This window comes from Paramisgurnus dabryanus, chromosome 19, assembly GCF_030506205.2.
Source record: "Paramisgurnus dabryanus chromosome 19, PD_genome_1.1, whole genome shotgun sequence".
In the NCBI taxonomy this organism is placed as follows: domain Eukaryota; kingdom Metazoa; phylum Chordata; class Actinopteri; order Cypriniformes; family Cobitidae; genus Paramisgurnus; species Paramisgurnus dabryanus.
This window is the reverse complement of record NC_133355.1, coordinates 12,132,124-12,147,552: the sequence shown is the minus strand read 5'-3', so window position 1 is coordinate 12,147,552 and position 15,429 is coordinate 12,132,124. Positions and strand designations below refer to the sequence as shown.

General features: G+C 36.9%; 1 protein-coding gene across 2 annotated transcripts; it reads left to right on the top strand.

Annotated features, from left to right (window-relative positions):
- The first annotated feature begins 446 nt into the window (after window positions 1–446).
- On the top strand, window positions 447–15,042 carry osbpl3a (oxysterol binding protein-like 3a). 2 transcript variants are annotated; one of them, XM_065289290.1, is made up of 22 exons: window positions 447–758; window positions 4,709–4,855; window positions 6,209–6,325; window positions 6,457–6,510; window positions 6,708–6,821; window positions 6,939–7,067; window positions 8,179–8,245; window positions 8,341–8,444; window positions 8,600–8,677; window positions 8,772–8,919; window positions 9,058–9,143; window positions 9,252–9,383; window positions 9,624–9,717; window positions 10,308–10,546; window positions 10,780–10,917; window positions 11,007–11,070; window positions 11,157–11,235; window positions 11,345–11,495; window positions 12,962–13,106; window positions 13,287–13,413; window positions 13,493–13,615; window positions 13,705–15,042. In XM_065289290.1, exons 2-22 carry the CDS (start codon window positions 4,724–4,726, stop codon window positions 13,799–13,801), a joined length of 2,418 nt encoding a protein of 805 aa, XP_065145362.1. In that variant the 5' UTR covers window positions 447–758; window positions 4,709–4,723; the 3' UTR covers window positions 13,802–15,042. The 2 variants fall into 2 exon arrangements, with proteins under 2 accessions (XP_065145362.1, XP_065145354.1); XM_065289282.1 differs by having other exon boundaries at window positions 9,058–9,383.
- The last annotated feature ends 387 nt before the right edge of the window (window positions 15,043–15,429 follow it).

The following is a 15,429-nucleotide window of genomic DNA, read 5'->3' as shown; positions in this document are numbered from 1 at the left end:
CATATAGAAGAAGCAAATATTGTACAGGCAACTGTGAGCACTGTATATGGTCACGTTGAGGCATGAAGATGAAGCAACAGTCTTGGGTAGCAGACAGTGCTTCAAACTTTCACGAACTGACCACGATTTAGGATGGTTCCTTAGGATAGCATGCTTCTTTAAGCTAACAATTCGAAACATACTTTTTTACTTTTTAAAACCATATTTTTCACGCTATTTAAAATGAAATGCATGAAAAAATACATATATTTAGTATTTAACGGATATCTCAGCTATGCTGCATAACAGACCATTAATGTTTTTAAATCGCTTACCTGAAATTACCTGAATAACGTAACATCATTGGCTTTTCTAAACGTCAATCATTTTGAATCGCCGCCCTGTTCGCGACCTGCTATCAAATCCAGTAAAAGATGAAGAAGAAGTCCCGCCCTCTTCCTGCTCACCTCACCGCGGAACTCAAAACACTGCAAGTGCATACAAACCTGAGCCAGTAGCCCAAAACTTAAAACCTGTGGCTACTTCCACATTCTCCTTTATAATCGGATTACGGCAGCACGTCACGGATATTTTGTACGAGATAGCGTTCCAAGGGGGAAGTTACCTAATATCTGACATCGGCAGGTAACGTGAAGGGATGGCGGTTGACAGTCACTAGGTCCGAAGTGTAAACCTGCTGATAAGTGGACCATCAGTCACGCGACGACGATACACCGGGTTCGTCGCGCCACGCTGTCACTCTGAACTTGGCAACGGTGGTAGGCACTGAGTTTTGAATTTTGGGCACTGAAATTGTATATGCATGCTTTTTAATTATGAACAACGTTGTTGTACGTTTCGGGAAAGGTGATTAGGCTTTAATATCGTATTGTCGCTGTGACTTTATAGTCACTACTTTGTTTTAAAGTTACTACTTTGGGAACCTTCAGTGGATGAAACGTACATGAAATTGATAAGCCTGTGTGTTTTGACCATAATCAGCAGTCAAGGTCCCTCGTTAAATTTAGATTTTTTTAGACGCCTCCACAGGAAACCAATGTAGTCAGTCTTCTTTGGTCTTTGGTTTGGATAGACTGACTCATCGATGTGTCACAGTTAACGTTACGTTAAAGTTAGGCAAGATCTTACATATTTTATTAACTAGATTTGTTGGGACCTGTATTGAAACTTGTAGTTTGGCTGTTTAATTTAAGAGGCTGAATGTTTAGTATTATGTGGTGTCGTTGTCGGATAAACTCTTAGATAACCGCCGCATCCCCGTTGCTGTGGTAACGGAAATGCGCAGACTCACATCCTTTCAGATCTAGCCACGAATATAAATATTGTGTTGTTTGTATAATGGTTTGCTTTTTGTGATGTTAAGCATCTTCTTTTACTGTTGTACATTTATTGATTAGGCTTTTTTGGCCATGTGGAACAACATTATTGACCTCATGAGTGCTGTGGTTTAGTGGGACTTTCATGTCTTAAAAATAAAGGTTATAAATAGGGTTCTTCACGGTTATGTCATGGCCAGTTTTAAATTCCCCAAATAATTCTTTAGTCAAAGGTTCTTATAAGAACCAGTACTTTCTTACCTTTATATAGTCCTTAGAAACTTTTTTCCACATAAGAGTTGAATTTGTGCTAAAAACAAAGGTGCTGTGGATGTAAAAAGTTCTTTATGGAACCACACACCCCAACAATGCACCTTTTAGGAACGTTTATTTTTTCATGGGTTTTGATTAAGTGACTTTTGAACTGTTTTAACAAGTTTTCTCCTAAACATACTCGTTTATTGTCCATAAACCAAAATGTTTTGTACCTAATAAGAAAAGTTCATTAAGATCATACATTTCATGAAACAACACAAATCAACGTCCCTTTCTTTTCCACAGTCTAAAGTTACAGTAGATTTCATTTAAAGAAGTCATTTAAAGCAGTTTTATGGGTTGTCACTACTTCCTATCCATGTTTCTCTTAAAGGTACAAAAGGATATGTTAGTTTGTGCCATTCACTGACTTACCAATACACTTGGTTTTGTAAGATTTTATTACATATGTGAGATCATGCTTGTTAAACCGAGTATGTGGTTAAGGTTCCAGTGAAATTTCTACTCTGGTCATCTTTTTAAGACCTTGAGAATTTTTGTTGTTATTTCCATAATTATGTCACCTGTTTGGACCCACACCCACAATAAACTGGTAATTATCTTTCAAGGTCAAATCAACAACCTTTACCCATTTTACTGTGTTCTATAATGAGTCTGAGTATTATTAAAGTTGCCCCTAAATGCTTTAATGGCATTGGTTCCATTGCACAGTCCCCATCTTACAGCTTATTTACTGCAATGACTAAGTTACATAGTGTTGATGATTGACAAGTATTACTGAGGGCTGGTCCTTATATTTTGTGCAGCTCTGTATGTATGTTGTTTGTGCTTACACCAAAGCTTTAAGTTTTCACATGTACCACAAATGGTAGTGTTTAAAATGTCAGTTTCCATTAAAGTGAGCTTTGTTCCTGGTTTCGTTTTTTGTTTGGCACCACAAATAGTGCTGATCATACTGTTTGGCCTTTTTTCTCTCTGTTTACGTTATTAGTGATTCACTATCACAAGACAAGACAATCTGTGCTCAATGTCATGCATGCAAAGTTTACTACGGCAGAAATCAGGACTTACTAAGACTACTGGGATTTGAAAATTGATAGTGCTGGTTGGAAAATTTGAATAGGGGTGAATAAGGCATGATCAAAGCTGTTGCAAAATAGCTTATGTTTTTTGATTTGCATAGGCCAGCACCATTCACATTTTCTTTGGGAAATTATTATTATTATTAACAGCTATGAATTAATTATCATACTTAAGAGCAATTGCCATATGTAGCTGGGGCTCATCCTGACTCCCTAACCTTTATCAGCACTAAAATCACTGTAAATCAAAAATTCATGGCCTCTATTCTCTTATGGCTCTAGTGTTTACTCTGCTTTTCAACTATGTTTACAGCAATCTAACAGGAAAGGAAAGGGTTAAAGGAAACCTCTTCCTCGCTCTATTTGCATACCTTCCTGCCTTTCATTTCAAAAAATGCCTCACTGAAAGAAACCGTAGGAGTGACTAAAAGTCCCCTTTTAAAAAAATGGCAATGTTTTGCTGAAGCATTGATCTTTATGACTGCATTTAACACCCGCAACACATTTCTATTAGCAGTTCAAGTGTATATCCATATATGTGTATATATTCATCACCTACGTAGGCGGTTTCTGCTTAAATGTTTGTTGTGTGCACAAACCCACGGACACTGAACCATAGGAATTCACTTTTCCTAAACACCAACATACACTTACACACATTCACACCCACACACCTCAGTTTAGCCATGTTAGGCAAGTCTGGCTCTGCAAACAAAAACTGAAAGACTGCATTTTGAAAACCATTAGCTGGTAGTTACAGATATTTTCACACACATACACATGTATTCAAGCATACATAAATTAAAGAGAATAGAGAAAGTGACCCTATTGAATGCTTGGGAACACATTGTGTATACATGTACAGAATAACACATGTTTACTATATAAGGAAGCTGCTAGCATGTAAAAGCAAAGATTATTTTCTCGCACCATCTATCTCTCTTATGTGTGTAGTCCCACATTAAGAAGCTATGAAAGTAATTTTAACAGTAAACATTACATACACGTTGTAAACTTCTGCCGGATGTGTTTGTGTTTTGCTTGAGTTTGATAACTGTACTGTAAACATGTGAAGGGACAGACTGGAGTTGACCTGAGTACAAGTGGTCATCATCTGTTCACTTGGTCTATAGCTGTACGGTTGTGCATTTTGTTGTCATATTTAAGTGCCGTGACTCGTGAATCTCAGCATGGACATTTGCAATCAGTTTTGAGGATGTTATTTTGCAACGTTGCGTTTCTGATTTTTCTTCTCTGACAGCATCACAGAAAAAGCCACACAAATACCTTTGTATTGTTGCAAACAAAACCCTGCAACCTACGGTCTTACAGCAATTACTGGCTTTGAAGTGCCTGCCATGTGAAAATGTCAAACACCTTCATGAATAGCTGTGAAAACGTGTCATCTTACAGGATAAGATCACAAGTCTTTTTATAATGAGGGTGTAAGACACTGCATGTGATGTAGTGATGTTTGTTGACGTCAAACCAGGAAGCTGAAAAAAACGTCTAAAAATATATATTTATAAAACTTTTTTACTTATTTTAAAGCAGTGATTATCAAACTTTTCGAAGGCTTTGTCCTTTCAAGTGTGTTTGTGAGTCTGTGTGAGGTTGTGTACATACTCCATGGTTCACTGAAGGAAGAAAGGATAAGAACGGTTTGTCCCAAGCTTAGTACATACATGCCTGTTCTCTCAAAACAATGTGTTCTGAACACACACACACACACACACACAGACACATTTGGTTTATTATTTCCATGGATAGGCCCCCAGTGACACGAGTCCTCATGGTGTGTATTTTAAAACTGAAACAAACCTGTAGAAAATGAGTTCAAGCATATATAAAACTCAGAATAAATAATATTTAGGTATTTCAAATATGTATGTATAAATCTAGACATTAGTTTTTGTATCTTTTTCTCTTGTGAACATGAAAACTTGTGCTCTCTGCTGTCCTCTGCTGGACATTGAATGTAATCGGCACTGTTGTCATTTTGTATTGAGCAAGTTGCCTCTCTTGTCTCCACAGTAATTGAATTTCAAGATGAGTTCAGAAGAGCAAAACGTGGTGCCGTCTTCAAAGATAACATCACCCGTGCCCACCTCACCAGCTACACCAGCCACACCATCAATTCCTCAAAGGAAAGAGAGTACTTCTTCACCTGAAGACAGACGGGTAAGAAAAATTACTTTAAATCTTTGAATAAAAGTGTTTGCTACATTATTAAATGTAGATTATGTAAAGAAAAATGTAAATAACAGGTGAAAACTTGTCCATAGCTGGTAATGTTTCTCTGTACTGAATTGTTATTGATATAATCAGTTTTCAATTCATTCTTTAAATGATTAAAGGAAGCACTATCCACAGAATCAATAAAGTGTTCTATACCTTTTACAGACTTAAAACAAACAATAAATGAATACATCAGAGATAAATGGCAATCAGAATGGGATCAATGTCTAAATAATAAGTTGCATGAATAAATCCTGATGTGAGGAAAAAACATAATTCCTGTTTTGATGAACGATGGAATCAAGTTATATATACGAGATGTAGAATAGGACATTCAAAAATGACACACCAATTTTTACCAAAATGTTCTTGTTGTCAAAATCCATTGTCCATTAAACATATCCTTTTAGACTGCATTACATTTACCCCTGTGAGAAACCGTTTTTACTCTGTTGATAGTTTTGAAAAGGTTTTTAATCAAGTGAGCCCAAGCATGGTTTTAAGATTTTTAGAGGAAATAAATTTGAAACATCTTTTTTAATCATCCTTTGATTTAATTATACTTTATTCTCGCCATGAATATAGCTTTTGAAGCTGGTATGGCGTTAAAAAAGAAAGAAAGAAAGAAATGATTAAAGGGACACTCCACTTTTTTGAAAATAAAAATATGCTCCCCTAGAGTTAAACATTTGTTTTACCCTTTTAGAATCCATTCAGCCGATCCCCGGGTCTGGCGTTACCACTTTTAGCATAGCTTAGCATGATCCATTGATTCTGATTAGACTACTTAGCATCGTGCTAAAGAATAACCAATGATATTACGCAGTGCCCGAAAATAGTCCCTGCTATTGAAAGTTACTAACTGGACTATTTTCAGCTGCGGCCTAATATCATTGCACCTGCAAAGTCCTTGATTTTTACGCCAAAATGAGAGTATAGTTCCTAGGCATATCTGACTAGAAAATCTCAACTTTTTATTTTCCGTCGGTCTTAGTACACAATGTAACTACAGAAGAGTCAAGTTTTAAATAGGAAAAATATTGAAACTCTTTGGTTATTTTGAGCGCGATGCTAATGGTCTAATCAGATTCAATGGATTGTGCTAAGCTATGCTAAAAGTGGTACCGCCAGACCCGGAAATCGGCTGAATGGATTCCAAAATGGTAAAAATTAAATGTTTAACTCTAGGGGAGCTGAAAAATTAGAATATTTTCAAAAAAGTGGAGTGTCCCTTTAATGGCCACATTTCGATCAGGGTGTTAAACATCACTATGTCTATGTATTTTTGTAATTTAGGACAGCTGGGAGGTGCTTGAGGACTTAAAGGAAATGACTGTAAATGTCCAGAAGCCCAAAAAGCAAGAGGGCATGCTGCTAAAGAAGAGAAAGTGGCCCATGAAAGGATGGCATAAGGTGATATAGATAATTATAAAAAAAAATTGCATGTTGAATGTGCTTTTGACTTTAATACTTTAAGGCATATATAAAAAATACTTTGTCAATAAATACTGACATTTCTTCTTGTGTCTATGTTTGTTTAACAGAGATATTTCCTGCTTGAAAAGGGGATCTTAACATATGCCAAGACAGGCCCTGATGTGAGTATAAAAGCACAGTCTCATACCCATAGTACTAGGGGTCAGAGAATTAACATTTAGAAAAATAATATCAGGATATTGTATCAGTTTAAATGCCCATAATATTTTTCCTTTAAATGGATTTTTTTAAGTGCAAAATGTTCTTAATTCAGTTTTCGACTACTTTGCTGTTCCTCACTATGTGATCTATTTCACAGCTGAAGAAGGGGAGATTACGAGGGCGCATTGATGTTGGTCTCTCTGTTATGGCCATGAAAAAGAAGTCAATGTGCATTGACCTGAATACAGAGGATAGTATCTATCACCTGAAGGTATATTTACAATAGCCTTCCTGCTATGTATTGTCCTAAACCACCCCAAATGTCTGTTCACACATTGTAGTTAATCTTAAATATTGGCACAGGCTTTATTTGCTGTGACGTTTGCAGGTGAAGTCACAGGATCTGTTTAACCAGTGGTTGACGCAGCTACGTCATCATCGGATGTACCGTCAGAATGAGATCGCGATGGAACCTCATGAGCGACAGATGCAATCTGACCACACCTTCAGCAGAAGAGTATTTACTCTACTTATTCAGTGAACAACCACATTGTAGCCTAAACTTCAGCCTTTTAGACCAAACATATTATCAACAGGTTTTAATATACTAGAGATTTTATATCACCATAAAGCTGTTAGAAAACTACAATTGATGTTTGATGACTTTTGTAATGCTCTATTGGCCTATTGGTGACTTTAAGTATAAATTGCTTGGCATGTTTTTCAGATTTTTTTCTGCTGAATGAATAAATACAAATATCCTTTTATCTTAGGACAGATATCATAGCGCAAAATTATAGAATTTTTTCAACCAGGGGTTGTGCATGAATAAAGTTTTAACATTTTAAAGCGACACTCCACTTTTTTTGAAAATATGCTCATTTTCCAGCACCCCTAGAGTTAAACATTTGATTTTTACCATTTTGAAAACCATTCAGCTGATCTCCGGGTCTGGCAGTACCGCTTTAATTTAACATAATCCATTGATTCTGATTAGACCATTAGCATCTCGCTAAAAAATTACCAAAGAGTTTTGATATTTTTCCTATTTAAAACATGACTCTTCTGTAGTTTCATCATGTAGTAGGACAGACGGAAAATTAAAAATAGCGTTTTTTTCAGGCAGATATGGTTAGGAACTATACTCTCATTCTGGTGTAATAATCAAGGACTTTGCGGCTGTAACATGGCTGCAGGAGGCACAATGATATTACGCAGCAGCCGAAAATAGTAACTTTCAATGGCAGGGGACTATTTTCGGCTGCTGGGTAATATTATTGTATGTAAAATCGAGCTTAGTACACAATGTAACAAGAGAAGAGTCAAGTTTTAAATAGGAAAAATATAGAATCTCTTTGGTTATTTTTTAGCGCAATGCTAATGGTCTAATCAGATTCAATGGATTATGCTAAGGTATGCTAAAAGTGGTACCGCCAGACCCGGAAATCGGCTGAATGGATTCCAAAATGGTAAAAATTAAATGTTTAACTCTAGGGGAGCTGGAAAATGAGCATATTGTGTCCCTTTAATGGGTGATATAAAAGATGGATAAATGGAAATTACGTTATCTGTTTTTAATATAAATCTAATCAGACCACACATTTTGTTGTTATTCTGTCTGTTTTTAGCGTTTTTCGGTTCTTTTAAAGAACAACTGGCGGCAAAACTCACCAGAACTGGAGAAGTGTTGTAAAGGTATCTGCAAAGTATCATACAAACTGAATAGTCTGATTGAATAATGTCTCATATAAATACTGTATAGATAATAGCTTTTATTTTATATTTGTTAGATCTGACAGAGTGTGAGTCCTCTTTACTGGAATTAAACCTTCTGCTTAAAAATATGGAAGTTCTCCATAGAGCTTTCTCTGCACCTGCCATCAACACACTGCAGGTAATGACTTGCGCACCCATATGCAAACCACTGTGTGTGGTCCATATTCCAGATTTCTGTTTGGGAATGTTTGTGTTAACGTGTTTAGGTTTATCTGTGTATCTGAAATGTACATGAAATGTCCTTATCAGCCTGTGTTTGGTGTGTGTCCAAAGGCTGGAAGCTTCAAAAAATCAAAACGTAGACGGAGGTGGCGATCTAAGAATTACAAGGATAATAAAAACACAGCACAGGTCAAATTTATTTTTTATCTGTACATACATGCACTCAAATTCATTATCGTGCACTTTGCACATAACATCACACATGCTGTCTTTCATGTTTCAGATTCCTGATAATTCATCTAGACTGCATGTTTCACATCCAAACCTGATGTATTCAGAGCCGGTTTCTCCAGACCCGTGTCTGGAGAGCCCAGACTCACCCACAGAAGCCTCTCAAATGCGGGAGGAGTTTTGTCGGCTTGCTGGCACTGGTGACTACTGAAGATTTATTCTCCAGCATTTCCCAATATGTTGCTTTGAAACTAGTCTTTTTCCAATTATATATGAATTGTGCATCACACAAATGTGACATAAATACTTTTACCTAATCTCTTTTTTTCTTATTCTAGTTACTTCCACTCTCCGTTCAGCATATGCCTCCCTGTGTTCAGAGAGAGACAGAGTCAAAAACACTTTGGAGACTATCTGTGAAAAGGTATTTGTGTTTTTTGTTATCCATTTTAGAGAGAGAAACATCTCTACATTGGTATCGGTAAAAATCAACAATGCAATTTGTGACATTTATAACTTTTCCTCCAATCAGGACGTTCATGATGGGCCACATCCTTTGCTGCAGCAAACATGTAGTGAAAGTCGAGGGTCAATCCCAGAGTCTCTGTCAGAGTTCTTCGATGCTAAGGAATATCTGCTTTCCGGAAGTTCATCTGATAATGAGGTGAGAACTTTAGTTAAGGGGTCGGATAAATGAAAAAGTCCTAAAAAAGAGATTTGTGCAAAATCTGACTAAAGCAAATGGCTTTTCACAAGTTTAGTGTAAAAATACTTTACTATATAATACTATAAATACTTAAATAAATGTAAAAAAAATGTTACTGTCATGCAGCACAAGCATGTTATATTGTACATCAGTGTGTATAGGAGAACATTGCATGAACTTGAGTTTGTATGCAACCAGGTTTCAGACGATGACTCGTATGTCAGTGATGTCAGTGACAGCACGTCAGTGGATTATTCCAGGACTGAGTCTAGCAGCATGAGTGAGAATTTAGGTGAGGCACTTCAAAGACACACTTTTATGACAGTCCAACAGAACAGTTTTGTTAGAGGGATAGTTCACCCAAAAATAAAAATTCTGTCATCATTTACTCACCCTCATGTTGTTACAAACCTGTATACATTTTATTTGTTCTGATGACAACAAAGGAAGATATTTTGAGAAAGGTTTGGAAGCAAACCGCTCGTGGACCCCATTGACTTCCATAGTAGGAAAAAGGAATACTATGAAAGTAAATGGGGTCTACGAATGGTTTGGTTACATCAGAACAAAATTTATACAGGTTTGTATCAACATGAGAGTGATTAAATGATGACAGCATTTTTATTTTTGGGTGAACTATCCATTTAAGTTAGATCAACTTAATTAATTTATTTCTAAAAAAAAAACCTGAAGCTTTTTCAACCTAAATTGTCTCACTTAAAGTGAAAAATTTGAGTGAAAAATGTTAAAATATTTTTTAATACCAACTGAATTAGTTTTTAAAAATCACCTCAAATTTTTACTTAATTTAAGTGGAACAAACTTTAGATTTAAGTTGATCCAACTTAGAATTTTTTTACAGTGTAGTTGTATTTTTTTTAGAAAACGAAAAAAATGAAAATACGGTGAGGCGGCGGCAGCGCTTACCGAGCCCACGTATAAACGAGAGTGTGAATCTCTGGAGTATCTTGCGCAGTAACATCGGTAAGGACCTATCGAAAGTGGCAATGCCTGTTCAACTCAATGAGCCAATCAACACCCTGCAGAGACTGTGTGAGGAAATCGAGTACTGCCACCTGCTGGACACTGCTGCAAACACACATGATCCACACATGCGGATGGTGAGATCACACACTTATGGTCATGTTTGGTGGATGTATGAAGTTAGTTCCCCTTCAGGGTCACACAGGTCTTCTAATAGAATAACCAAAGATTATCTGTTGTTGTTTATCACATTAATATGATACGTTTAAAGAATTAAAAAAATCCATATGCCATATTTGTGCGTTTAGTTTTTCATGTGACTAAATACTTTGCAGGTTTATTATACATTTTTGTTTGTTTGTTTGTGTAGGTGTACGTAGCAGCTTTTGCTGTGTCTGCATATGCATGTTCGTTCACTAGAGCAGGAGGAAAACCCTTTAATCCTGTGCTGGGAGAGACTTACGAGTGTTTGCGACCAGATAAAGGTTTCCGTTTTATTTCTGAGCAGGTAACAGATTTTTCTCTTTTTTTTTCTTACAAAACTCAAGTTTCGACTTTATGCTCACTCACACACACTGTTGCAATCCCAACCTTCAGGTCAGTCACCACCCACCTGTGTCTGCCTGTCATTGTGAATCCAAGAACTACACTCTGTGGCAAGGTGACTGAAACGCTATTGGCTGAGCTACTTGACAACATTTATTTAGATTTTGTTTGTTTTAACTATTCTCTGTATTTGTCTATTAGATGTTCGGTGGAAGAATAAGTTTTGGGGAAAATCTATGGAAATTGTTCCTATGGGAGTCACGTACTTAGAGTTGCCAGGGTACATTGATTTATTATACAGTACAACCCATTTCATTTCATCCTAATTTTCCATCCCTCCAGTGTCATATCTTAGCATCTCGCTTTTTCTCTCACCTGGTCATTCTCAGTTCTGGGGATCATTACGAATGGAGTAAAGTCACATCTTGCATTCATAACATTCTGAGTGGTCAGCGCTGGATAGAGCATTATGGGGAAATGTCCATCAAGCACACTACCACAGAGGGAGATGTCAGTCATTGCAAAGTCACTTTTCTAAAGGTGGGATAACTAGGACATCCAAAACCTTGAAATAAATGTGAAAGTAGGCCTTCATATACATATACAAAGGTTTCATTCATAATTTTTTTGTACATTTGTGTCCGTCATTTCATAAAATTAGAAATGTAATACAACTATCCACTAACCTTATAAAATTAAAGCGATACTGGAGTCAAATATCAAAATTACCCAATGATTTACTCACCCTCAAGCAATCAGAGATACACATGTCCATCACACATTTGGAGTTATTTTAGTAAATGTCCTTGCTCCTCCAAGCTTAATAAAGGTAGAAACAGGGATCAGGGAACAACTTCTGACTTTAAATATCAACAAAGTGCATCCATCCTTCACAGAAGGGGTTAAAAAGGTCTTCTGCGGGTAATTGATGCATTCACTGTGCAACGTACCCTTGACAACCAATGCTCACTACGATAAAACTCTCATGATTTATGTGAGTCCAAGAATAATGGAAATTTTACTAATTAAATTGCATCAATTACCCACAAAATACCTTTATTAACCCACTGGAGCCATGTGGATTACCTCTGTGAATGATGAATGCATTTTTTGGAGGTTTAAAGTCAGAAGTTGCTTCCTGATCCCTGTTTTCCAACTCCAAATGTGCTCGACTGAAAGAGGCTGCTTACACTTGGCATTAACATGCGTTTTCGGCGATCGGATCACAAGTGGACGACGTTAATGCCAGGTGTAAACGGTGTTCAAAAAGTTTTGAACGCATCCACTTTCGACCACTTTCAACCACATCCAGAGGTAGTCGAAACCACTTTCGATCGGATCGCTTTGGAGTTGCGGAACGCAATGTGGTTGAATGCGATCGAACAGCCACACACGACCGCCTTCTCTCCGCCCATTTATCTAATCTGAGGTATTAAACACAAGTTTTACATCTTTTTTTACTTCTGGCGTGAACATACGGTGAACAGCGCTATTTTTAGCCTTTCATTGATAAAACTACTGCGGGTGTTCTCCGTAGTTTCGTTTTGAAAGCGTGAAAGTTGCGCGATCCTATTTCATCAATTGTGCTGAAAATTCAGAGAAAGCTCTTACATACACACGTACAAAACTCTGTGCAGCATGTTTACTTGCTAAACAAGCAGTGAACTCCGACATAATATTAGTTTGCGTCCATATAAACTCATAATTACTCCCGCTCGCGTTTGAATGACAGCAGAGAGACTCGCCCACCGTCTCACGGACCGTCCCCTCACAGTATTCAGGACAGAAGTGGTCGAAAGTGGACAAAAGAGACGGATTTAAATACCAGGTGTAAACATAATGCGTCTCTCTCGTCCACTTGTGATCCGATCGATAAAAACACATCCTTATACCAAGTGTAAACAGCCCCAAAGATGATGGACACATGTAGGTAATTTTAATATTTCACTGGAGTATCCCTTTAAATGTATCCCAATTAATCTTCATGAGTACTTCTTCATGTTCAGTCGAGGTCTGGAGGTGTGAATGCTAATGAGGTAGAGGGCGTGGTCACTGATTCAGATGGGCGTGTCATTCATTCTCTATTTGGCAAATGGAACGAAGCTTTGTACCTTGGGAAACCGACCTCGGCAACCTGCATATGGAGAGCAGGTGAGTTACAGACCAAATCACCATTAAAACATAAAATTGTATATTTGTATATCAAAATCTCTTGTATTTTGATCTCATAGTTTTGTAGACAATGACCACAAGAGGGCGCTAAGACCATAGCTGTATGTATCAATACGTGCTGCTTATACAGTATGTGCATGTCTGTGTGCCTGCATTTAGATCCCATCCCTGAGGACAATGAGCAGTACTATGGATTCACACAGTTTGCAATTGAGTTAAATGAATTGGAGGAGAGTATAAAACCCCTTTTACCCCCAACAGATACACGTTTTAGACCAGACCAAAGGTAACTGCATAATTACAAAAATTGCACAAATGCTACACTGTTTATACTGTTAACTTCATAATATCCCTCCCTACGTTAGACACCTAGAAGAGGGTGATATTACTGGAGCAGAAGAGCAGAAGGAAAGAATTGAAGTGCTCCAGAGAGAGAGGAGAAGAGTCCTACAAGAAAACAACATCACGCACTCACCCCGGTTCTTCAAGTAAGTGACTGTCCTAAACACAAAGCTGTAGTTTTGTCTGGTGTTTAAAAAAGGTCATGTCCATAATGTTGTTTCGTTAATTCAATCAGGCGTGCTGAAGACGACTCCTGGGTGAGCAATTGTACATACTGGGACCTCAGGAAAGACCCTGGATTCGCCAAACTAGAATTTCCTGTGCTTTGGTGACCCCAGTGGATTTATTTCATTGACAATACAGTTTCTAATCTGGTTATAGCTATAGATTAACAAATTCTAGATTCACACATCTTTGTTAATAAGACAATATAGAAAGTATCTATAGACACGTGTATGCCTTATTTGGCACACCTTGGTGCTGTTTACCTGTAAAAGAATTGACAAAGGACTGTTGTAAGTGCCTGGTTATAAGTAGTTTATTTACATTCAGTAAGCAAAAAAAGAAAATGCTGGCTTTAAATGCAGTGGTGTAAACAGATGATACATGATCATGAAACAGAATAGCCCCACAATTTTAATGACTGTAAAAAATAATAATAATAACTGTGTTATAGTAATAATTCAACAGTTAGATTTTTTTCTCAATTCAATCAGAAATGTTCTCAATTGTCCGAAAAATTATAATGCTAAATATCTTGCAATTGGCTCAATTATCTTTACACAAAATATAATTTCTTATTTATTTGTTTTCATATTTTTTATTTATCCCAGAACAGTTTGGACTATATGAAAAAAGGCACACTTGAGTAACTGCCAGCTGTATGACCTCAAATATCTCTGGTATGTCAGCCAATAACACTTTCCAATAAGGTTGTATGTGTTAACAGTAGGTAATGCGTTAGCTTATATAAACTAAAGTAACGGAAGTTGTAACTGTTAACATTAGTTAATTCACTGTGAACTAGCATGAACTGGTAAATGCTGATAAACTATATTGCTCACTGTTATCTCATGCATTTACTAATGTTAACTAAGACAACCTTATTGTAAAGTATTACTGGGAATAATTAGAAAATTAAAAAAAATATTGAAAATTGTCTTGGTCATGCTGCAATAATTAATGTCATTTTTATTTGAATAAAAAAAATGCAGAAAAAGTGTAACATTATATGAAATAAGAGTTACTGTTGAAATGAATGATGTATGCTGGGTATTAAGTTTGTGTTGTACATGTGTGGTCTTCTTATATATGTATTTGAAAGCAAGCGTGTGATAGTCTATACGTGGTGTGTCTGTTACACTTGATAATGTTCTGTTTTCCGTGAGGTTTGTGGGCGTGGTGTTTTAGATGTGATAACTTTTTCTCTCTATGAGGTCTAAAATGCTTACAAAAAGGGAATCGTTTCTTTTAGAGATTCTAGAACGAATTGCATCAGTGTACGATGACTGACCACATGTTTGGTTTGCGCAATAAATGATATACCATTTACAAATATCACATATCAAAGAAAGTTTCCTTGTTTTCATTGGAGAAGCTCTTCGGGGTATTCACTTATTGCTTCACCCATTGCTTTATTACTCATTATTTAGCTACAAGCTTAAATTCAATTGGAAACTGATAGAGGATCTTCATTCAGCCAGTTAATAATTGGGATTTCTTCTTACATAAACACATACGTGCAGGGTAAAACTCACGGTGCTTTCCAGACCACCGGACATCTGCCATACTTGATGGTTGACTCTGTCCAATCTAAACTATAAAGCAGACCCATAAAGGCCAGTTCACACTGGTCAGACAACTACCAACTCCAACAGATACCAACAGACAACCACATTCTAAAGTCTCATTTACTTTGATCCAACAACTGCCAACAGGGGTTTCACACTGGTCAGACAGA

Excerpts from the sequence above, each read along its gene's own strand:
- osbpl3a (XM_065289282.1), top strand. The coding sequence starts at position 4,724 with ATGAGTTCAGAAGAGCAAAACGTGGTGCCGTCTTCAAAGATAACATCA. Across the intron at positions 11,496-12,961 it reads GCAAAGTCACTTTTCTAAAG|TCGAGGTCTGGAGGTGTGAA; the intron begins GTGGGATAACTA and ends CTTCATGTTCAG. Across the intron at positions 13,414-13,492 it reads CGTTTTAGACCAGACCAAAG|ACACCTAGAAGAGGGTGATA; the intron begins GTAACTGCATAA and ends TCCCTACGTTAG.